Source organism: Populus euphratica, unplaced genomic scaffold, assembly GCF_000495115.2.
Source record: "Populus euphratica unplaced genomic scaffold, PopEup_1.0 scaffold201.1, whole genome shotgun sequence".
Lineage (NCBI taxonomy): Eukaryota > Viridiplantae > Streptophyta > Magnoliopsida > Malpighiales > Salicaceae > Populus > Populus euphratica.
In genome coordinates this window covers 282,868-307,914 of record NW_011500084.1, presented here as the reverse complement: position 1 = coordinate 307,914, position 25,047 = coordinate 282,868, and the positions used below count along the sequence as shown (strand labels likewise).

At 34.6% G+C, this 25,047-nt stretch overlaps 2 protein-coding genes across 3 annotated transcripts; both read right to left on the bottom strand.

Moving 5' to 3' along the window:
- Nucleotides 1–10,352: 10,352 nt before the first annotated feature.
- LOC105108919 (ankyrin repeat-containing protein At3g12360-like) lies at nucleotides 10,353–24,666 on the bottom strand. Of its 2 annotated transcripts, XR_839141.1 has the most exons (4): nucleotides 24,576–24,666; nucleotides 23,538–24,168; nucleotides 22,974–23,276; nucleotides 10,353–10,524 (listed from the first exon to the last, which is right to left on the bottom strand). XR_839141.1 is itself a non-coding variant. In XM_011003422.1 (3 exons), exons 2-3 carry the CDS (start codon nucleotides 11,600–11,602, stop codon nucleotides 10,545–10,547), a joined length of 699 nt encoding a protein of 232 aa, XP_011001724.1. In that variant the 5' UTR covers nucleotides 11,603–11,760; nucleotides 24,576–24,592; the 3' UTR covers nucleotides 10,353–10,544. The 2 variants fall into 2 exon arrangements, 1 of the variants encoding a protein (XP_011001724.1); XM_011003422.1 differs by lacking the exons at nucleotides 22,974–23,276; nucleotides 23,538–24,168 and adding an exon at nucleotides 11,195–11,760 and having other exon boundaries at nucleotides 10,353–10,835; nucleotides 24,576–24,592.
- Nucleotides 12,968–15,780, bottom strand: LOC105108918 (uncharacterized). The gene is made up of 2 exons (XM_011003420.1): nucleotides 15,371–15,780; nucleotides 12,968–13,404 (listed from the first exon to the last, which is right to left on the bottom strand). Exons 1-2 carry the CDS (start codon nucleotides 15,701–15,703, stop codon nucleotides 13,207–13,209), a joined length of 531 nt encoding a protein of 176 aa, XP_011001722.1. The 5' UTR covers nucleotides 15,704–15,780; the 3' UTR covers nucleotides 12,968–13,206.
- Nucleotides 24,667–25,047: the final 381 nt, after the last annotated feature.

The window sequence follows — 25,047 nt, the reverse complement described above, 5'->3', positions numbered from 1 at the left end:
TTTTAGAACAACAATAAGACAATGAAAAGACATGTTTCATTAAAGGATGAGATGTGATTCCAAAACAAAAATGCAAAATGGCAAAAATCCATAACAAAGATGATTGTGTTTAACCCCTTCTCATATCAGCTTTTCTGGTAATATCTGTGTTTTGCTAAGCAATTCTGATCACTTGTTATTCTGAGGATGTTCTTGTGGTAAAATGATCGATGACATCATCTTTCACAAACTGAGCTCGATTCTTGAAACTCTTGCCTTTGTTCAACTAAAATGGTTGAGGACCCCACCATGACATCACATCTTTTGTCTGAATTATACCACCTAGAAAATGGTGGTTGCATGAGATTTGTCGGAGTCAGGCAAAAAGTCTAGAATCTAATAGATACAAGTAGGCCAACTTGGGTGGCAGAAGGATGTAAATCTTAACAAAGATATTTGAGTAGCTGATGTTATATCAAGATCTGACTAAGCAAAATAACTAAGATTCTCTATTGAGAGTCATCTTTTGATTTAACTCTCTTCATAGTTCTAGAATCCATGTCAAAACCTTCAATCTTTCACTTCTTTATAGCTTGTTCAATTCTTTGGGCAATCCAAAAAACTTCATGTCAATATTCTAATGTTTTTATGGTTGGTTAAGGATTGTTGGAACCTCCTAATAGCTTGGTAATCTTGGCAACTCCCAGACACTTGCAGCATTGCCATTGTCAATGTGTGAAATCATGCATTGTCTCTATTGAAAGAGAAGAATATAGGAAGACAAGGAATTCTTGTATTTATCAGTGGAAAAATGGAATGGAGTCACCATCTAGTATTATGGTTACTAGAAACCCTAATTGGTCTCAGAGATCAGGTACGTACACTAGTTGCGTAAATGGAAGGTATTAGTATTCCAACTATACCCTACCTAAGGTAAGCTACATTGTTCTATTTGTTTAATGAAAATCTAAGATTTGGTCATGTTTTTTAACTGTTGGTTCTGTCAATCTAAAATTCAAGAAGAGCCTTCCTCAATAAAGAGGTTCTTATTTTAATGGGGTAGAATCTAACCGTTCTAACATTGAAAAAAGATTTAATATTCGAAATACGTATTATGTATAATATCGTTCCCTAGATACTAAAAGACAAACAAAATAAAATTTTTGTTGTTTTTTGGAATTTTGACTAATGTTCTCATGACTTTAATAAATTGGTTATTAAAGCTAAAATGCATGTTAGAACATTTTTTTTAGTGTATAAAAAACATAATATGATTTTTTTAGCTTTGAGACACTTGGCCATATGCACAAATTTTCTTTTCAATTTTTTATGTATTTTGGAAGTTTTGACGAAAACCAGGTATTTTAATATCGGATTTTGTATTTTTAACAACATAAAAATACTACTTGATATTAATTAAAATGAAATAAAAAATACATGGAAACATTGTAAAATTCTAAAAAATATTTGATCGAATTTGTTTTTTAAAAAAACTAGACCGGACCTGTACTAACCATTCTGAGCTGATGTTATACCCCTGGACGAAAATACTGGTTACTGTGCTGAGCACAGTAACCATGTAAGTATAATTAGCCAGTTACTGTGCTCATGCACACTAACCGGTTAATTATGCAAGAGACCAACTAAGAAGACGAGAAGACAGGGAAGAGTGTTACCTGAAATGGAAGTGCTTTGGTAGCTGAGATGACGGAGGCTTACGGTGGCGGTCGAGTGTTGTTCCAGGCGGCGATGCTGCTGTTACAGTTTTTTTCTTCTTCTTGCTGGCTTCTGCTATCTCTACCCTCCCCCTCGTTTGTTCTGTTCTTCCCCATTTATGGTCTGGCAGTGGTAGAAGGTGGTAGGGTCAGCAGTTGGGAGGAGAAATGACGATGATTCCAGGCAGTGGCGTGGCTGTCTTTCTTCTTCTCCTCTGTGCAGAGACTGTGGTCTCTGTTTTTTCTTCCCTCTCTGTTCTGTCCTGTTTCTCTTCTCCCTCTCTGGTTCTCTGCTCGAGGGGGAAAGGAACGGTGCTTCTCTGTGCTGAGACCACCAGTCTCTATTCTTCTCTTCCCCACGTATGCTTTCACTTTCCCTCCTCTCTTTCAAACAATTCTTCCTCCTCTCTCACCTTCTGTTGCTTCTCCTCCTCTTTTCCAAATCCGTCCCCCCAGTTTTTTTCTGTTTTCAATTACTCAAAACAAACGGCCCTCTTTTGTTTTCTCCACCATTTCTTTCCTTTTTCCCCTCCCCTTTTCTCTTCTCCCCCACCTCTATTTATAAGCAAGAGGAGAGGACCCCTCTGCTCTGTCCCATCATGGTGCAGGGGGGAGCTGGGCTACCTTACCTCTGCAGGGTAAGGTGGCCGGGTGTTTACAGGGCATGGTGCCCCTTTCTTAGCAGCGTATGGTTGTGTGGGTATGGGTTTTGATAGGGTTTTATGCAAGTGGAAGGGAGAGAAAGTGAGTGGGAAAGAGATTTTTTAAAAATCCTCTTCTTCCTTGTCTCTGCATTTGCAGGAGAGAAGAAGATGCACAGTGCCGTTTAAAACGGCACTGTGTAGTTTTTTTTTTTTAAAAAAATAAATTTGAAAGTAATCCAAAAATAAATCAGGACAAAGGAAACTGTGTATATATGTATAATATAAATTTTGCCCAACTTTCCTAGTTATATATCATCATGAGTATTGTTGCTCCAGATGCTACTGATGTAATAAGGAAATAAAAAGCAAGAAAGAAAGAGATCGGTCAAAATAGGGTTATACCACTAGCTAGAACACTAAGTCATAGTTTTATTTATGAAAATAAAGGCTAATGAGTTATTCCTTACAAGTCTTTAAATAAACATGAGACCGACCTTAGTAAGAAGACAAAATCATAATCCCTAAATAAAAAGAAAAAACTATTCAAAAATTTTACAAAAACATGAAATCTAAAAAAATCAGGAAAAATAACAAAATAGACTCAAAGTTTAGGTAATTATAGCAAGTTGAGCCTCTTATAGAACCGAGCCTCATAGATCTCCAGAAAATATTTAAATTTGATCTAATTATTAGATAAAAAATTATTGTCTTTTAATCCTATATTTTTTGTTTGGTGCAACCTAGCTTTTTCTTCAAACTAGTTCTAGCCCACTAGTTTATAAATATATTTGCTAAATTATTTATATAATATGCTAGTGGTAGATCCCCACATAATTATGGCAGATTGTTATTTGACTGTTCAAAATCTTAACTTTTTTTTTTAAGCATGTGTTGAGATATTTTAGATAAATATTAAAATCTTTTCAACAATATAAGTTTTGCATATTGAAACTTTAACATATACCTTGTTTTTTTCTTTTTTTCTTAAGATTAAATAAGTAATTACATGAAATTAAATAAAAATTAAATAAAAAAATGTTTTAAATAAAAAAATAAAAAATAACAAAAATTTACATAAGATGTATATGTGATTCTCAACTTCTCTAATGGATAAATCCATCTATAAAGGACATGACCTCTAATATTTGTCTCAAATGAAAAATATATAAATAGATGTTTTATTGATTCATAAAAAAGATAAAGAGAATATCATCTTAAATTTATATATTTCTGGATGATATTTATTTCAAGCTTTTTTATATGTTGAGTATATAATTTGGTAGAGCTTGTATCTCCAAAAAAAAATAAATCTATGAGCACATCTCATATTTGTTTTTGGCAATAAATCCCTATCAATCATAACTCTGCATCTCTACATACTAATAACATGATCATCCTGTTGTTAATCTTGTAAATCACGCAGACAAAGTATCTAGCTTTTGTCATGAAAAAAAAAAAGGAGAATGCTGAAAACTTTATCTGCCTTTTGAAGCTATAAAGATGCATGTGACTACCTCTTTAGTTTGCAAGATTAACAACAGGATGATCATGAACTTGTCTTTCAATGTACATTTATGATCAGTAACAAGCTCATTTGAACTTCTTCAAAAGTGAAATTAGGAACATTGCTTATCCTTGTTATATATGTGGTGGAATAGCATGTTGTGTGATGCATGGAATTAATTGTTGATTGCTTTTTCTTGTTTCATTACTGCAATGCTATCCAATAGTCTATCTTATGCAAATTCAATTTTACAGCTTCAAAAAACAAAATCATCCAAAACCTTCGGAGCAACCAAAGAATCACAAAATGTTTAATTCGATAAGTAACCCTGTCCAAATCACATGCACAATACCATATCACATTTGAGTAACCTGTTCATTTATAAACATCAAGTGAAATTCTATAGGGGTTAAAAATGGGAAAAATAAGTAGCTTATACTTATACTTTTAGATTGAAAGTTGTGCTCATTCATGTACATGAACTCTCGTGTGCGCAGATCTATGCATGTAGAGGTCTATAAAATCCCACGTGAATATCTCCACATCCCCAGCAAGTAGGGACAGCAGGACTGATGGTTCGACTGTTATGGATAATAATGTACATGAGGATGTCAACCATTGAAAATACTTAGGAACGTCAATTTAGTACTTTCTCAAACAAAAAGCCTTTCGAAAAACAATATAAATAGCACGCAAACCATAATATCGAACCTTTTTGTACTTATTTCACTTGAATCAACTCAACATTACCGATTGAAGCAAGCTTGAAGGCCTGACATCATACTAGTCAAATACCAACCTATGACACACTATATATAACACATTCTGGCTTCAAGGCCATCATTGAAGAGAGAAGAGAGGACACTGTTAGGACATTCAAGCATTCAAACACATATCAATTTACATGGTTCGGCAACTTACCTATTCCACAGAGCTACTGGTTTGTATTAATCAAGCTCAAAAGCAATACAAACAACAAAACAAGGAGGAGGAGAAAAACTTCTCTACTCAACTCAACTCTCACTTTAAGCTCTCTCTGTGTTTCTCTCTATTTCTTGGTGTTCTCAGTTATCAATGGCACTCTCTATTTATAGTTGATGTGGGAGACAAGCTTCTTCCTTTGGTTAACAATGGTGGACAACAATTTCTTTGGTTAGGCACCTACCATTGACTCTTACATTGCAATCACATGGTTGCCACCTACTATTTGTGTCCATACATAACAATCTCCCACTTGGACACAAATGGTGCTAGATCTGTCTTTTAATCTTGAAGACCAACTAAAGCTTTACACAGCTTCAGTTTATCAAGAGTAACTCCTTTGGTTAACATGTCAGCTGGATTCTTGCTTTCACAGATCTTTTCAAGTAACAGTTGTTCATTGTCGAGCAATTGCTGGATGAAGTGATATTTGATCTGTATGTGCTTTGTTCTAGAGTGAAATGCTGGATTCTTGGCAAGGAAGATTGCACTCTGACTGTCACTATACAAAGTACCCTTTCCATGCATCTTGCCCAATTCTTGTAGGAAACTCCGTAACCATACTAGCTCTTTTGCAGATTCTGAAACTGTAACATATTCAGCTTCTGTTGTTGAAAGAGAAACTATCTTTTGCAAGGAAGAACTCCAAGAAACAACAATGCCTCCTAGAGTGTATATATAACCTGTAGTACTCGTTCTGCTATCAACATCTCCTGCTAGATCAGCATCTACAAAGTCTTCAAATTTCAAATTGCCAGCTGTGAAAGTAAGACATGTCTTCGATGAGCCTTTTAAGTACCTCATGATCCATTTTACTGCCTCCTAATGCTACTTTCCAGGATTGCTTATATATCGGGTTACAACTCCCATTGCATGGGCAATGTCTAGTCTAGTACAGATCATAGCATACATCAAAGAGCCGATAGCTAAGGCGTATGGAATCTGATCCATGTATCCACGTTCTAGCTCAGTTTTTGGTGACTGGTCTCTACTGAGCTTGAAATGATTTCTTAGAGGTGTACATACTAGCTTAGCATTATCCATACTAAACCTGCTGAGAACCTTCTTGACATACTCTGTCTGTGAAAGCTTTAGTATGCCTTTATCTTTGTCTCTGATGATTCTCATGCCAAGTATTTGTTTAGCAGCTCCCAGATCCTTCATTTCAAACTGTTTTGACAACTATTGCTTTAGCTTGTCAATCTCTTCCATGCTGGATCCTGCAATTAACATATCATCCATATATAGCAGTAAAATGATATAGGAGTTGTCAAAATGTTTGACATAGCAACAATGATCAACCTGACATTTTGTGTATCCCGTACTACACATGAAGTTGTCAAACTTCTTATACCATTGTCTTAAAGCTTGCTTCAAATCATATAAGCTCTTCTTTAGCTTGCAAACTTGATTCTCCTCTCCTTGTATTGCAAACCCCTCTGGTTGTTGCATGTAAATGTCTTCCTCTAATTCACCATGAAGAAATGTTGTTTTTACATCTAATTGTTCAAGATGTAAATTTTCTGCAGCTACTATCCCTAGAACAACTCTGATTGTTGTAAGCTTCACAACTGGAGAAAATATCTCAGAATAGTCGATCCCTTTCTTTTGCTAAAACCCTTTTACAACAAGTCTTGCCTTGAACCGTTTGCTACCATCATGCTTAGTCTTTACTCTATAAACCCACTTGTTTTGCAAAGCCTTCTTTTCTTCAGGCAGTGTGGTTAGCTCCCAAGTCTTGTTATTCAAGAATGACTCCATCTCATCCTTCATGGCTAACTCCCACTTGCTCGAGTTTCTATCTTGTAAGGATTCTTCATAAGTTAATGGTTCACCACCATCTGTCAGCAAGATATAATTTAGTAGAAGTGTGAACCGTTGTGGAGGCTTTATAGTCCTTGAAGACCTGCGAACAGCTGGTTCACTTGGCTCTACATTGTCTTGGGTAGTAGTGGTGGGTACTGATGTGCTTGAACTTTCTTGTAAGGACTTTTGAGTGGTAACATCGGGAAGCCCTTCTAATCGTATGAATTCTGAATCAGTTATCTCTGGTTCTGTACTTGATCTGTCTTTGTACAAAACTTTCTCGTTGAAGATCACGTTCCTGCTTTTGATAATCTTCCTGTTTTGATCATCCCAAAACCAAAATCCAAATTCTTCATCTCCATAGCCAATAAAGAAACATTTCTTTCATTTGGCATCCAGCTTGTTGCGAGCATCAGAATCTACATGCACATAGGAAACACACCCAAAGACCTTTAAATGAGAAAGTTGTACTTCTTTTCCTCTCCAAACTTCCTCAGGCAATCTGAACTCCAAAGGAACTGATGGTCCACGGTTGATCAAGTAAACTGCAATGTGAACTGCATCAGCCCAAAATGTTTGAGGTAACCCAAAATGCAACCTCATGCTTCTAGCTCGTTCATTGATGGTCCTGTTCATCCGTTCAGCAATGCCATTCTGTTGTGGTGTGCCTGGAACTGTCTTTTTCATTCTGATACCATTGAAAGCACAATACTCCTTGAAACCTCCATCAATGTATTCTCCTCCATTATCAGATCGTAAGCATTTCAACTTCAAACCTGATTCAGTCTCAACCATAACCTTTCATTTCTTGAATATATCAAACACATCAGATTTATTTTTTAGAAAGTAGACCCATACCTTCCTTTCCATTTCTTGAATGTGTCAAACACATCAGATTTATTTTTCAGAAAGTAGACCCATACCTTTCTGCTAAAGTCATCAATAAAAGTGACATAGTACCGAGAACCGCCAAGAGATGCTACTGGAGCTGGTCCCCATAAATTTGTGTGCACCAGTTTTAGCTTTCTTGGTCTTAAGGTCCCGCCAACCTTTAAGAAACTGAGCTTCTTCTGTTTTCTGAGAACACAACTTTCATAAATGTCTAGATCAACATTTTTTAACTCTGGCAGCTTTCCCTTTGACTGAAGTATCTTCATCCCCTTTTGACTCATATGGCCAAGTCTGCAATGCCATAGCTGTGTCTGATTTTCTGCTTCAATAGAGGCAATTATATCTGTTGATCTTGTGGTCATATACAGGGTGCCGGTTTTCTTTCCACGAGCCAAAACCATTGCTTCCTTTGATACCTTCCACATTCCTCCACAAAAAAAGGATTGAATGGCCACTATCATCAAGTTGTCCGACCGAGATCAGCTTCTTCTTTAGTCCAGGAACATGCCTTACATTTTGCAAGTTCCATATAGATCCATTCATTGTTTTGATTTGCACATCTCCTATACCCACAATATCCAATGGTTGTCCATCAGCCAGATAGACTACCCCGTGATCTCCAGCAATATAGTTTTGCATCATGTCATGGTGTGGGGTACAGTGAAATGAAGCTCCAGAATCAAGAACCCAATCATCAATAGGACTATGTACAGCAAGAATCAAAGCATCTTGTACCTCGTCTGTAGTGGCGTTTGCAGAATCAGCTTCAGGTTTTTTTGGTTTTGTGCAACTCCTCATGAAATGACCAGGTTTGCCACAATTTCAACATTCAAACTTGCTTTTACTTCTGTACCTGAATTTTGATCTGCCTTTAGATAAGCCTCTGTCTTGTCTCTTTCCTCGAGTGTTGATGTTGAGAGCTGAAACTTAACTTGAGCTTTCACCCGAGTCTTTCCTTCGTACTTCTTCAGCTAAAATCAGATCTCGGATGTCATCATATTTTAATTTGGATTTTCCAGCTGAGTTACTTACTGTTGTTCTCATACCTTCCCAACTGCTTGGAAGTGAAGCTAGCAAAATAAGTGCTCGGATCTCAGCATCAAACTCAATCTCAACAGATGATAATTGATTTGTTATGGTATTGAAATTATTGAGATGTTGTGTAATAGAGGTGTTTTTCGTCATCTTCAGGTTGAACAACTTCTTCATCAAGTGCACTTTGTTATTTGCTGATGGCTTCTCATACATCCCAGACAAGGCTTCCATCAATCTTGCTATGGATTTCTTTTTTGTAACATTATGAGCAACTCTTCTTGACAAGGATAGCCGGATAATGCCCAAAACTTGTCTATCAAGAATTTGTCAATCTTCTTCTGACATGTTTTCTGGTTTGCTCCCCAACAGAGGAAGATGAAGTTTCTTCCCATATAGATAGTCTTCAATTTGCATTTTTCAATATCCAAAATCAGTTCCATCAAATATTTCAATTCTCGGAGCCTTTATTTCATCAGCCATTTTTAATCTTTCTCGGATTCGAATCTGTAAAATCTGACCTTATAGATGTGTCCAGAATGGCCAAAAATGTTGGAAACGACACTGAGATCACCCAAATCGGACTTCGGATGGCTAAGATTTAAACAATCAAACTTTGGAATCATTGGACGCTGTAGATGAAGCCACGTGTTAGAAGGAATAGTCGCTGCGCCACACCGGATCAAAACCCAGGATGTTGACATGGATATGCTGATGTGTCGGCCACGTAAGATATGCGGGCCCCATAATTCTGACGTGGCAGAACCACATGGTTTTTTGCTGACATGGTAGTGATGATGTGGCAGATGATGTGGCAGGTGACATGGCTGCTGACTGGGTTGAACTGCTTGCATGGCTGCTGAGGTTGCGGGTTAACTCGGCTTAGATTGCAGGAAATGGGCGAGGAAGACGCGTGACGCCCGTGAGGCACGACGATACGCGGGGGCAGTGCTGGTGGTGGCGCATGCAGGCGCGTGCGGGCATGCAGGACGTCGGATTTTCCCCGGCTTTCACTAGTGGATTCCTCTCGTCTTCCTCTTCATGATGGTATGTTCAAAAACACGTTTTGAGAACTTTGATTTTTGAGTTTGGATCAAACACCCTCTTTTTCAAGAACAAGCTCTGATACCAGTTGTTAGGACATTCAAGCATTCAAACACACATCAATTTACGTGGTTCGGCAACTTACCTACTCCACGGAGCTACTGTTTTGTATTAATCAAGCTCAAAAGCAATACAAACAACAAAACAAGGAGGAGAAGAAAAACTTCGCTACTCAACTTAACTCTCACTCTAAGCTCTCTCTGTGTTTCTCTCTATTTCGTGGTGTTCTCAGCTATCAATGACACTCTCTATTTATAGCTGATGTGGGAGACAAGCTTCTTTCTTTGGTCAACAATGGTGGGCAACAATTTCTTTGGTTAGGCACCTACCATTGACTCTTGCATTGCAATCACATGGCTGCCACCTACTATTTGTGTTCATACATAACAAAAACCACATAAATATCACGAAAAAGGAAAAGGAAAAACCATACACGCTATTACACTCAATTTATAATGATGGTTGAGGTTCAAACAAACAAGAAAAGGGAAAAACCTCTATGCCAGTTAAATCTCCAGTATTAATCTTCTCGACGGAGCTATTTTCCACCATGCTGGGCAAGGGACAAGAAACGATTGATGAGCTTTCCTGGTTTAACGATGTTTAATGTAGTGCCCATGAATGAGACATACCAACGGAATTGCAATATTCCAAAGATTAAGACAGGAAGGAATGAAGCAATGGAAAGGAGTAATGTTGTCAACCTCCTCTCTGTCTGAATGAGTATCAAAATTGTGGCGCCATAGGATAGCATGGTCGTTAACACAGAAAAGAAGAGGAAGGAGAAGCCAACAATAAGTTTTCGAGGAAGAGAGATGTGGAATTCTTGTAGCTCAAATGGAGAGGTCAACAAAGAGAGAAACACCACCAGCGAAGTCAAGGAGCTTGCTAAGGAGACAACATTAGAGACAGTGAAACAGTGAAAATCAGAAAATAGGGAGAGTTGATGAAGATGGGCTTGCCATTTTCATCAGAACCTCCGGGCACAGTATAGGCGGCAGCAAAGACAACAGTTGCAACAAGTGCAGCTACAGTGGAACATGACTGAGATGTTTCCTTGATCCATGTTTGTGCCTTTTCCAGTTGCTTCTCGTGGGCTATTTCGAAGCACTCCCTTGCAGTCATTCCATCTTTGTTCAGAAGCGGAACATAATGAGAAGGAATTACGTCTTGCACTCGCTGCAATAATTGGGAGATAAATATGGTTGTTATTGCTAAATAAAACTACGAATTACAAAAATGTTATTACTAGAGCGCAGATAGTTTTTATTTGTGAATAATATTAAAGTTTTTCCTTAAGTAGTTGGTTAGGAGAATTAGTTCAGCCTGATGTCTTATTAAGTTCGAGTTTTATAACTCGCGTCTTGGAGAGGTGGCATGTCTACCTATCATTAGCATTAAAAAGGAATCTTTTTACAGTTTAACGGTTTCTGTAAAACCTTAATTGGATTGGATAACTTGGTTGAAACAAATGTTTAGTAGGATTGGTGCTCTTATAACTTGTATCAAGTAAAGATAAAGGGATGAAAAGGGTTCACCTCAAACCATTTCAACTCCTCCTGAAGTTGGAGTGCAGGCCCAGGCTTGGTTACTCCACTGTTTTTCTTCGTATCTGCAACATGGTGCAACAATGTGTTTCCGCTATAATCAAGAAATCGACGCATTCTAGCCATTGGTATTTTCTGTTCCTTCACAATATCGATGATCTTTTTCTGGCGATACATGACGGCCACATTCAAAATGCTCCGATTCATTTCATCGCGCTGGTCAATAGCATAAGGATGGAGTGCTATTATCAGTACTACAATCTCTTCTATTCCCCTTCTGGTTGCAGTAAACAATGGGATCTCCTTTTTAGTAGTTAACGATGACAATATCGATACAGAAGCTCTTTCAGTGTCTTTTGTAGAAGTATTTTCTCCTTTATTATTTTTTTTCCCACGCATTTCTCGCTCTTCTTCTTCTTCATCTTCTTCTTTATTTTGGTCTTCCTCTGTTATGGTGACACTTTTCAATGACTCATCTTGCTCTATTAGGCTTTTGGCGAATCTCAAAGCAAATACATGCCTTTTCTTCTCGTTCCAGATTCTTTCTAGCCATCATCCTACATCATGCTCGTGCGAAAGGGAATGAAATTAAACATTGATGAGAGCTAGACATTTTTATGAAATGGAAAGAAATGTTAATAATGATAGTAGAAGAATGAAAAAAAGAGAGAGTTAATGATAGTAAAAGGTGAAAAAATAGAGACATGTTAAATTATCATATAGAAAACAAAACAGCAACAAAAGAAGAAATCGGATGGTAGAAGAAATGCATCTAAGTCGTGCCACTATAAAAGTGAGACACATAGTTTTTCTTTTTTTTTTCTTTGAGGAAGAGGCTCTGTCTCTAATGACTCACAAGGATTATTTGAGTAAGCATCTAAAACTAGGATGTGAACCAAAACCACTTTATAACATCGAATCACATTTCTTTCAAGTATAAAGATTATGTCAGCAAAAGTTTGAACTGTTATCTTAAAAATAATTTTATATTAATTCACTAATACACCTTTTTAAGTGACAATTGGTGTTAAAAATGGAGGAGGAGAACTACTCTGCTTGTGTAGCCCGTGACCACTAAAAAAAAAAACTAGGACTCAGTTATATTCGAACTATGCCATGAAATTTAAAATTCTCAATAATACCTTTAATTAGGATCTTTAAATAGTTTAGCAGGCCGCCTCTTTGATTCCTCTCCGAGCTGCTCCCCAGATCTGCTGAGTTCCTCCCCTGACCGCTCTCAGGATCTCCCACCGTATTCCTTGTCTGGCACCAACTTTCTACCTTTGATTTTACCTCGAAGGGACTCGGAACAGGAAGGCCTGCAACATAATTTAGAGTTGAAATTATTACATATAAGTGTGTGCGTGTGTCCATGGTATACTGACAAGAAATATGTAGGCAATATTGTAAGGTGTAATAATGTGGTTGGAGTAGGCATACAGCAGTAGATGAGTCTTTTACATATGCCCATGGGAAATCCACTCTCAAATGCAGTTGGCATTTCGGCTAGAAGTTGAAGAGTAGATATTTGATTTTTGTCCTTCAAGCTGGCGAGCGATTTATCCAGTTGTAGCAACAGAAAAGCTGTTTCTGCATTTATGAAATTAGGAAGACAGAAATTATACAATATCTTAAATATGTGTACTTTTAAAATTTGAGAGCTCAAAAAGAGAGAAATTTTTACCAAATTTTCGCCCTAAGATAGCAGCGCTAAGGATGGACAGTTCATCTTCCTTTCTCTTGCGGTGAATTAATAACAGGCCATTATCATCCACGCATTGTTCTGGTTTGGAACGGATTAAAAACTGCACTATTTCTGTCTCAGCAAATCCAGCAGCTGTAAACAATGGGGTTTCACCGTAGTTGTTTGCAATGGAAAGCTGGTCTGCACAACGTTCTACCAAGATCCTTACAGCCTCAAAATTGCCATAGATGGTTGCCTCGTGAAGAGCCGTATTTCCAAATTGGTTTTTTCTCTTGAGAAATGCCTCAGGTAAAGATCTTTACTTCATGATTTCAAGTAAATCTTTAAGTGGTTGCTCTTTTTTGCTGATTACAGCTAGATGAAGTACATTATCCTTAGAGGCCGTAACTGGGCAACTGATTTTTTTGAAATGTTTCTGATAGTAGTCAATCATGCGTTGCCACTCTTCCTTCATGGCTGCTTTATAAGGTTCTTCCAGTTCTATCTCAGATGTTATCTACATAAAATTACGAAGTAACTATTGTTAATGAACAATCTCAACTCAAAGCTAATTATACTCTTCGGTAGAATATTCCTAATCAAATTTATATATATTAACTCACAATACCAATCATTAATATAATGGAAAATAAATTTATCACTCAAAGAGAACTGCAAGTATATCTATTAGGATTGTTGTCATTAGTGTGCAACAATCATACAACATCTATGGTCCTACTCTAAGAAGGAGGGTTACCATTGTCAAAAGGCTACAATGATACGTTGGTATTGTTGGGGATTCGAATCAATGATATACTGATATTTGCTTATAGGAGGCTTAACACATTGATATAATATTTAATGTGGTTCGATAAATTGTCTATATCTACGGGAGAGTTGATATTATTAGAGATAGAGGAAGGATACAAAACAAATCTTTATGCAACAGTGTGTGTGAGAACAATGAAAGTAGAGTTAAGTGAAGTGATCCCTCTTTCTCCATGTATGTTGTAACCCTTTCTTTATCTATCTTTAATAATATAGACTTCTCCAATAAATGTAGGTAGTTTGCCTAACCATATTAAATATTATGTTAGTATGCTTAGCATTCAATGAACAACTATCAGTACATCACCGATCTAGAATCCTCAATAATATCATGCACGTGCATCACTTTTAATAATGGACATGTGTTAGAGGATGATGGTAGTTTATGAGGTAGTTCATAAGTTTTAGTGATTAGGGATTGAAATGAAAATAGTTTGATAATTAAGGTTTTTAATTGTAGTTAGTGGCGGAGACAAGGGGCTGACCTAAGAAGGAAATTGTTTTTCTAGTCCCTCCCTTGATAAGATTTATAGTTTTAGCCTAAATAGTAAAATAACTGAAATGGCCTTTTTAATTTTATTTTCTGGCCCTGTTCCTGATTGTAGTAGTTAAGTAAAAGAAAGATTTAGTTTATAGTTTGGAAATGGTTGAAAGATGTGGGATACACAATGCAAAAACTTTGTTGATAGGAGATATAATACAAGGAGATGAATTATACGAAAAAAGATTTTAAGCTTAGCATTGTTTTTGGCTTACCTTACAAGTGATGATTGCATGTCTATTTATAGCCCTCTTAACCACCCTAAATGGAACAATTTAGACAAACTTTTCACCATAGAACTTGCAAGAATTTTAGCCAATTCACTAGAAAATTTTGGAGTTCTTTGAATAGTGGATGGGCATTCTTTCTTTCATAGAACATTCCTAGTGTTTGTTTCATTTCTCTATAACTTTCCAAACTTAACTTAGCACTAACTTATAGTTTATATTGTTTTCTAGAATTGACCTCTAGAATCTTCTTTAAGTGCATTAATAATTTAACACTCATTGCACTTAACTGATACTCTAAGTTGATATCGTACTGCCTCAAACTTAACTTATGGAAGCGCTTTTGTAAAGATATCTGCTAATTATTCTTCAGTCTTGCAATATTCAAACTTGATATTTTTACCGCCAACTGCTTTTTATAGAAAGTGATGTTTGATTGATATATGCTTAGTCCTACTATTGAATACATGAATTTTTATCAAAGAAATCGTTGACTTATTATTACATAATATCGTTGTAGATCCATTAATTTCTTGGTATTAGGTTTAGATTTATAAGACCTTACATTAAGCTTAGACTGAAAAGCACTCTTAATAAAGTCTTCTTCGAAGTACTGATGTGTCTTTTCTTACGTGCTTCTAAAGAACCTATTAGTTCAGCTACTGAAATCTTTTGACTGTTCTATAGTAGTAACTATAGAGTCTTTTTCTTATAAGATTGACTAGAAATTTTTCAACAACCCTTTAATCAATAATATTTTCTCCTACAGTTCTCATTTGATTTACAACTACTTCAATTCTTCCATGATAATATTTAATGGTCTCAGAATCTTTTATTTTAATATTTTCCATCTCTCTTCTTAGTATTTGGAGTCTAATGGTGCATACCTTATAATCGCCGCGAAACTCCTTCTGCAACATATCCCATGCTTGCTTTGCCGTAGAAGCTTCAGTAATCCTAGAAAAAATTGTATTAGCTAGTGACTGCTGAATTAAATATAGGGCACTAGCATCCTTATGCTCTTTCACCTCCAACTCTTTTTGTTGTGCTTCTTCTAGAAAAGAGATATTTGTTGGCTTGTTAAGTCCATACATAGCAATGTCTGTAAGATTTTGAGACTTGAAGAGTGTCATCATTTTTTTTTCCCACAAATCATAGTAGCTACCATCAAAAATAGGAAGTGACATTGAGAAAAATTGTGATGAATTTGTGTTGGCCATATAGACTCTAATGCCCACTTACGAAATTGGACTAGGATGATGACAGTTTATGAGGTTTTAGTGAATAGGGGTTGAAATGAAAGTAGTTTGATAGTTAAGATTTTTAATTATAGTAGTTTAGTAAAAGAAAAACTTAGTTTATATTTTGGAAATGGTTGAAGGATGTGGGTTACACAAAGGAAAAAACTTTGTTGATAGGAGATATAATACAAGGAGAAGAGTTTTGGGACAGATTCTAAGCTTAGCATAGTTTTTGGCTTACCTTACAAGTGATGAGTGCATGGCTATTTATAGCCTTCTTAACCAATCTAAATAGAACAAACTAAATTTCTAGCCATAGAACTTGCTCGAATCATATAAAATTATAAAGTTCTTTTAATTGTGGAAAAGCATTCTTACTAGAATATTTCTAGTGGTTGTTTGATTTCTCTAGAACTTTCTTAACTTAGCACTAACTTGTAGTTTGTAGTGTTTTCTTGAATTGATATCTAAATTCATCTTTAGGTGTATTCATAATTTAACAAAATGATTGGAATGCTGCTACAGCTAGCTCTTGGCAAAATCAATGTCAACAAGAAAACTTGTTTCCCAGAGATGACTACAAAGAAACAACCTAGCTTGTAGTTTTTCTTAATTAAGCCGTTTGAGAAGCCTATAAAGAACTATTCCTTGTTAAAAACAAAAGTAAATTAGTATCTGTGTTTTGCTTGTTTAGTTTATAGAGTGAAACTATTATAAGAACATATAATAAAGGTGAAGTCTTATTTCTTTTATAAGAACAAAATAAAGATATGATTATTCTCCTATAGAATAAAGCGTCTGATAATGCTTTGTAAAAGAGACATATCGGAGAGGCTAACAACGGCAGGTCCATTCAGCCCAGTACTTGACGGCTGCCAGTTTTCTCATGTATTAAGTGATACATTAATATACATTAATCCAAATGTACGGTCACAAAATATATTAAGATAAACTCATTGTAGCATTGTTTTTACATGTCAGTATAAATGTATATATTGTGTTGTGTTTTCTATTATGGTATCAAAGCCTCTAGCTTAACTACATAATCCACTTGAGGTGTTTCAGATGTTGTATTATGTGCAACCTAAAAGAAAAGTCGACAAGGAAACCTTTTTGGTTTTACAATGAAAACAACTAAGAATCCCATTTCTTATTGTTTGAGCAACACGTCCGTCGTTATTTCATCTAGCCTAAAGTTGAATTCAGACGAACATCATGGAATTAATATGTTAGATGAGATGGATAGCAAATGCATGTTACCAAGAAGGAACATGAATTGCAACAAGAGTGGTGTTTTTAGAATAATATTTTGTATTCGGAATTACTGAGAGACCCTAAAAAAATTCTCGGTACAAAAAAATAATTTAACCCTTGAAATTTAATTCAATTTCAAGGATTTCAAACAATTTATAAGTTTTTTAATATGTAATCCTGATGAAGCTGGTTGCTTCAATTAGGATGTTTATCAAATCTTTTCTGTTAGAATAAAACTCCAAGCCTATAGGGTTGTTCTAGTTTATAGGAATGTTGTTATCTAATCTTGTGAGATTCCTTACAATGCTGCATTTTATTTATTTTTCGTTATTTGTAAGGATATTTAATGAGCCACACTTATGTTTCAATATTTAAGCAACCTTGACCATTTTGTGCAGTTTTAAGCAAGCTGTTGTTCTTGTTCATTAAGTGTAACAAATCCATTCAACATCTTTTATATTTGTTTATATTTTTGTATTTTTTAATATAAAATATGTTCACTAACATGTAAGAGGCTCTAAGAATAATATGATTTTATAAGATTCAGTTTTCTAACTACTTGGTCAATTTACACTATATCAAACAACTATTTTAATTTAAAAATTTTAATTGTTTAAATTGGTAGGAGATTTTTCAAAAATAAAATAAATAAAATTAAAATCAACTTTCTAACATTCCATACTATCTTCACCCATCTTACCTTTTTGTTTTTGTTTTTTAATAACTAAATAATACTCGGTATTGATCATTTAAAATGCAATTTTCCTTTTCATTGAATTCTTGCAGATGAGCTCCTTCGTTGATATTTTCTTCAACATTAATAGTTGAATTAACCTGATTTCAGAAGTATATATTATTACTTTTTTTATATATACATTAAAAACTTGATTAATTGATCATTACAGAAATAAATATAATTAAACTAGATTTATGTCAAAAAACATTTTCTTGGTTCAGTGTAAAAAAATGTATTCCATTTGTTAAACCATAACTTTGCAGCTTGAAATCGAGATTCACGTTCGTGCTTCTAAAATAAACAAAGCAAAAAAGAAGAAAGTAAATTATTCTTTGTTTTCCCTTTTCCTTTTGCTATAATCCTACTTTAATTGTTCTCATACATGACAACAAGGATCACACTACAACTTTAAATTAAGAAGCATAGAATATAAAATTGTGTTCCACGTTCATGAGAAATTGTCCTTCACTTCTATTTCTAACAAGCCAAAGGGACATCATTTCCTTCAGCTAAGACTATAGCTAGAGTGCAATGGAAATGATCACCAACCAGCTACGAGGCTAGCTAAAGGGTAACTAGCCTGTCGTGAAACATGAGATCAAATGCTTTATATATATATATATATTCTTTGTTCTTTTATGTTGATAGAGAGGTAATATAATATATTTCTCGGATCTCTTTATGAGTTTAAATTTTGGGGGTTAAATAGAAAAAAATTAATATTAATGAACTAAATTAAAATTAAAAAAAAAACAAAGAGAAAAAACCTACAGGAAGAAAAAGAAAAAAATTTGAATCAACAAGGTTAACTCATCAAACTTAGGATTTGCGTCATGAAAGTCTAATAATTAAATAGAAAAACATTTAATGTTAAAAAACTAAATTAAAAAATTAATTAAAATAAAATAAAATAAAATAAAGGCATTAACTTTTTTACTGTGGACAACACGGTGTAGTGCACAGCAAAAGGCTTAAAAGGAAAAAAAAAAAGGCATACTTCACAAGTTAATTTTTTTCTTACACAAAAAAACAAAAAAAACTAAGATCTTAAAGTGTTAGGTTTTTTGATAAAGAAATATTCAAAAGCCTTGGGTCTAGTTCAGTATAAAAGATCATTAAGAACTTGATTAATTGATCATTACATAAATAAATATAATTAAATTAGATTTATGCCAAAAAAAAACACTTTCTTCAGTGTAAAAAATGCATTCCATTTGTTAAACCATAACATTTCAGTTTGAAATCGAGATTAACGTTCGTGCTTCTAAAATAAACAAAGCAAAAAAGAAGAAAGTAAATTATTCTTAGTTTTCCCTTTTCCATTTGCTATAACCCTACTTTAATTGTTCTCATACATGAGAACAATGATCACACTACAACTTTAAATTAAGAAGCATAGAATATAAAATTGTGGTTCACGTTCATTACAAATTGTCCTTTAATTCTATTTCTAACAAGCCAAAGGGACATCATTTCCTTCAGCTAAGACTATAGCTAGAGTGCAATGGAAATGATCACCACCCAGCTACGAGGCTAGCTAAAGGGTAACTAGCCTGTCGTGAAACATGAGATCAAATGCTTTATATATATATATATATTCTTTGTTCTTTTATGTTGATAGAGAGGTAATATAATATATTTCTTGGATCTCTTTATGAGTTTAAATAGAAAAAAAAAATATTAATGAACTAAATTAAAAAAAAAATTAATTAAAAAGGAAAAAACAAAGAGAAAAAACCTACAGGAAGAAAAAGAAAAAAATCTAAATCAACAAGGTTAACTCATCAAATTTAAGATTTATATCATAAAAATCTAATAATTAAATGGAAAAAAAACTAAAATCATTAACTTTTTTACTGTGGATAACACTATGTAATTCACAGTAAAAAGCTTAGAAAAAAGAAAAAGAAAACAAAAACATACCTCACACGTTAATTTTTTTCTTACACAAAAATTATAAAAAAAGACTAAGATCTAAAAGTGCTAAGTTTTTTTGTAAAGATATATCAAAGAGTTTTGGGTCTACTTTAGTGTAAAAGATCATTAAAAACTTGATTAATTGATCATTACATAAATAAATATAATTAAATTAAATTCATGTAAAAAAAAACATTTTCTTAGTTCAGTGTAAAAAAATGTATTCCATTTTAAACCATAATATTTCAGTTTGAAATCGAGATTCACCTTCGTGCTTCTAAAATAAACAAAGCATAAAAGAAGAAAGTAAATTATTCTTTGTTTTCCCTTTTCCTTGTGCTATAATCCTACTTTAATTGTTCTCATACATGACAACAAGGATCACACTACAACTTTAAATTAAGAAGCATAGAATATAAAATTGTGTTCCACGTTCATGAGAAATTGTCCTTCAATTCTATTTCTAACATGCCAAAGGGACATCATTTCCTTCTGCTAAGACTATAGCTAGAGTGCAATGGAAATGATCACCAACCAGCTACGAGGCTAGCTAAAGGGTAACTAGCCTGTCGTGAAACATGAGATCAAATGCTTTATATATATATATATTCTTCGTGCTTTTCTGTTGATAGAGAGGTAATATAATATATTTCTTGGATTTCTTTGAGAGTTTAAATTTTGGAGGTTAAATAGAAAAAAATTAATATTAATGAACTAAATTAAAAAAAGATTAATTAAAAAAAAAAAAAACAAAGAGAAAAAACTTACAGGAAGAAAAAGAAAAAAATCTTAATCAACAGGGTTGACTCATCAAATTTAGAATTTATATCATAAAAGTGTGATAATTAAATGGAAAAAATTTAATATTAAGAAACTAAATTAAAAAATTAATTAAAAAACAAAGAAAAAAGCCAAAAAAACACTAAAGACGTTAACTTTTTCATTGTGGACAACATTGTGTAATTCACAATAAAAAGCTTAAAAAAAAAGAAGAAAACAAAGACATACATCACATGTTAATTTTTTTCTTAGACAAAAAATATCAAAAAAGGCTAAGATGTAAAGGTTTTAGGTTTTTCTATATAGATATATCCAAGAGTCTTGGGTCTAGTTCCGTGTAAAAGATCATTAACAACTTGGTTAATTGATCATTATAGAAATAAATATAATTATATTAGATTTATGTCAAAAATACATTTTCTTAGTTGAATGTAAAAAATGTATTCCATTTGTTAAACCATAACATTTCAGTTTGAAATCGAGATTCACCTTCGTGCTTCTAAAATAAACAAAGCAAAAAAGAAGTAAATTATTCTTTGTTTTCCCTTTTCCTTTTGCTATAATCCTACTTTAATTGTTCTCATACATGAGAACAATGATCACACTACAACTTTAAATTAAGAAGCATAGAATATAAAATTGTGGTTCACGTTCATTACAAATTGTCCTTAAATTGTATTTCTAACAAGCCAAAGGGACATCATTTCCTTCTGCTTAGACTATAGAGTGCAATGGAGATGATCACCAACCAGCTACTGGGCTAGCTAAAGGGTAACTAGCCTGTCGTGAAACATGAGATCAAAAGCTAATATATATATTCTTTATTATTTTGTGTTGATAGAGAGGTAATATAATATTATTTCTCGGATCTCTTCGAGAGTTTAAATTTTGCAGGTTAAAATAAATTTTTAACATTATATCAGGACGTTAATTAGCAAGAGATCACGATAAGGGTTAAAATTAAAAGTGTAATGAATAAATGATTTGTTAAAATGAAAGTGTAATTTTTCCATAGGTTTGTATGAAAATTGGTAAAATATTTTGGTCTTTATTTTGATAGAACAAGTGTCCATGTCACGACCCGAATTCCGGATTCATGACCGGTACATAGATAAGGTTCTCCTCCAAGATTTTTATTGCTATGCGACCTCAAACTTACACACAAACTTATTCTTCAAAACTCAATCATAATTCAACGCAGCATTAATAACAAAATCAATTCCATAATATAATTGAATTATCTTTATACAAAAGTTCATATGAATTCATAGTTTTGGAGCATTAACTAGACATAAAAGGAAATGTACAAATTTACAACCAAAAGAGTAGATTTTGAAGGTCCAATAAAAGTAACCTGCTATCAAGCTATAAGCCTGAAAAGGATAAATAATGAGAGGGTGAGTTCAACAAATTAGTGAGTAGATAACATTCAATATACACACATGAAATAATATAACAAGGATGAATATATATATATATATATAATTATAATTATGACTTTAGGTTCTTATGGAAAGGTTTCTTAAATAGGTCATAACAAGAAAATCATATGGTAAAACTCATCAGAAAATCAAAATGTAATGAGCATGAGGCTCCGTACTATCAGAAAATCATATGGAAGGAATGAAGCAATGGAAAGGAGTAATGATGTCAACTTCCTCTCTGTCTGAATGAGTATCAAAATTGTTGCCCAAAGGATAGCATGGTTGTTAACACAGAAAAGAAAATGAAGGATGTTGGGTATGCGACCAAAGTCCCACATTGATTAGAAATGGGGTGGATCATGGTTATATAAGGTTGGACAAATATCTCCATTGGTATGAGGTCTTTTGGGTATAGTCCAAGAGCAAATCCATGAGGGTTTAGGCTCAAAGTGGACAATATTATACCAATGTGGAGATAAGTGGTGTCCATAATCCCTACAAGTGATATCAGAGCCATGCCCTAGAGTTAGCCATGATGGATGAATCCTCGAAATGCCTAACAAAAGGTGGTGAGCTCTAATTAGATCACGATCATGGATCAGCTCTATTAGATAGGCGGTGTGCTCTGGATGCTTCATGGACGTATCCAGAACCCAACATGGTGAAGAGAAGTTGACTTAGAAAGAGCAAACTCTCAAGTCAGGTAGTGTTCTTCGGATGCTTCATGGACGTGTCCTAATCCCAACACGATGAAGTAAAGAGAAGTAGAGAATGAAGAATCTTGGTTGGTAGAGAGTGGACAGATGGATAAATGATCGTTTGAGGAGAGGCTCAGTGGTCTTTTGTTTGAGGGAAGGATTGCTAGGTATGCGACTAAAGTCCCACATTAGTTAGAAATGGAGAGGATCATAGGTATATAAGGATGGACAAATATATCCATTGGCATGAGGCTTTTTGGGTATAGTCTAAGAGCAAATCCATGAGCGTTTAGGCCCAAAGTGGATAATATTATATTAATGTGGAGATAAGTGGTGTCTATAATCCCTACAAAGGAGAAGCCAACAACAAGTTTTTGAGGAAGAGAGATGTGGAATTCTTGTAGCTCAAATGGAGAGGTCAGCAAAGAGAGAAACACCACAAGCGAAGTCAAGGAGCTTGCTAAGGAGACAACATCAGAGACAGTGAAAATCAGAAAATAGGGAGAGTTGATGAAGTTGGCTTGCCTTTTTCATCAGAACCTCCGGGCACAGTATAGGCGGCAGCAAAGACAACAGTAGCAACAAGTGCAGCTACAGTTGAACAAGACTGAGCTGTTTCCTTGATCCATTTTGGTGCTTGTTTCAGTTGCATCTCTTAGCGAATTTTCGAAGCACTCTCTCGCAGTCATTCCATCTTTGTTCAGAAGCGGGACATAATGAGGAGGAATTTCCTCTTTCACTCGCTGCAATAATTGGGAGATAAATATGATCAATAAAACTACGAATTACAGAAATGTTATTACTAGAGCGCAGATAGTTTTTTTTTTTTTTGTGAATAATATTAAAGTTTTTCCCTAAGTAGTTGGTTAGGAGAACTAGTTCAGCCTGATGTCTTAATTAAGTTCAAGTTTTATTACTCGCGTCTTGGAGAGGAATCCTTTTACCGTTTAACGGTTCCTGTAAAACTTGTATCAAGTAAAGACAAAGGGAAGAAAAGAGCTCACCTCAAACCATTTCAACTCCTCCTGAAGTTGGAGTGCAGGCCCAGGCTTGGTTACTCCACTGTTTTTATTCATATCTGCAACATGGTGCAACAATGTGTTTCCGCTTTTATCAACACCTTGACGCATTCTAGCCATTGGTAAATTCTTTTCCTTCACATTATCAAAGATCTTTTTCTGGCGATACATGACGGCCACATCCAAAATGCTCCGATTCATTTCATCGCGCTGGTCAATAGCATGAGGATGTAGTTTTATTATCAGCTCCACAATCTCTTGTATTCCCCTTCTAGTTGCAGTAAACAATGGGATCTCCTTTTTAGTTGTTAATGATGACAATACAGATACAGAAGTTTGTGCTCTTTCATTGTCTTTTGCATTGCTAGTGATTTCAGAAGTTTCTGCTTTATCAGTTTCTTTTGCATTGCTAGTGTTTTCAGAAGTTTTTTCTCCTTTTTTATTTTTTTTCCACACATTTCTTGCTCTTCTTCATCTTCTTCTTCTTCTTTATTTTGGTCTTCCTTTGTTATGGTGAAACTTTTCAATGACTCATCTTTCTTTATTAGGCTTTCGGCGAATGTCAAAGCAAATACATGCTCTCTTTTCTGGTTCCAGATTCTTTCTAGCCAACATCCTACATCATGCTCGTGCGAAAGGGAATGAAATTAAACATGGATGAGAGCTTCACATTATTATGAAATGGAATGAAATGTTAATAATGATAGTAAAAGGTGAAAAAATAGAGGCATGCTAAATTATCATATAGAAAACAAAACAGCGAGAAAAGAAGAAATCGGATAGTAGGAGAAATGCATCTAAGTCGTGCCACTGTAAAAGTGAGCCACATATTTTTATTTTTTTTTATATTTTTTTAGGAAGAGGCTCTATCTCTGATGACTCACAAGGATTATTTGCGTAAGCTTCTAAAAATAGGATGTGAACCAAAACCTCTTTATTGGGTCAAGCCATGAATTAAATTTCAAATTCTTATAATCTAATCTCGATATATAAAGGAGAACTGGCCTCAGTTGTGTCCAATACCTTTAAGGACCTTTAAATAGTTGAGTAGGCCTCCTCTTTGATTCCTCTCCAAGTCACTCCCCAGATCTCCTGAGTTCCTCCCCCGACCGCTCTCACGATCTCCCACCTCCTTCCTTGCCCGGCGGCAACTTTCTAACCTTGATTTTACCTCGCAGGGACGTGGAACAGGAAGGCCTGCAACATAATATAGAGTTCAAATTATTACGTATATATGTATGTGTATGTCCATGGTATTCAAACAGGGAATGTGTAGGCAATATTGTAAGGTCTAATAATGTGGTTGGAGTAGGCATACACCAGTAGATGAGTCTTTCAAATATGCCCAACCGAAATCCACTCTCAAAATCGGTTGGCATTTCGGCTAGAAGTTGAAGAGTAGATATATGATTTTTGTCTTTCATGTTGACGAGCGATTTATCCAGTTCTAGCAACAGTAAAGCTGTTTTTGCATTCATAAAATTAGGAAGACAAA

Coding starts and splice junctions, on each gene's coding strand:
- LOC105108918 (XM_011003420.1), bottom strand. CDS start 15,703: ATGGCCAACACAAATTCATCACAATTTTTCTCAATGTCACTTCCTATT. Junction 13,405..15,370: donor AGTTTCGCGGCGATTATAAG/GTATGCACCATT, acceptor AATTTTATGTAG/ATAACATCTGAGATAGAACT.
- LOC105108919 (XM_011003422.1), bottom strand. CDS start 11,602: ATGCGTGGGAAAAAAAATAATAAAGGAGAAAATACTTCTACAAAAGAC. Junction 10,836..11,194: donor AGGAGTTGAAATGGTTTGAG/GTGAACCCTTTT, acceptor CAATTATTGCAG/CGAGTGCAAGACGTAATTCC.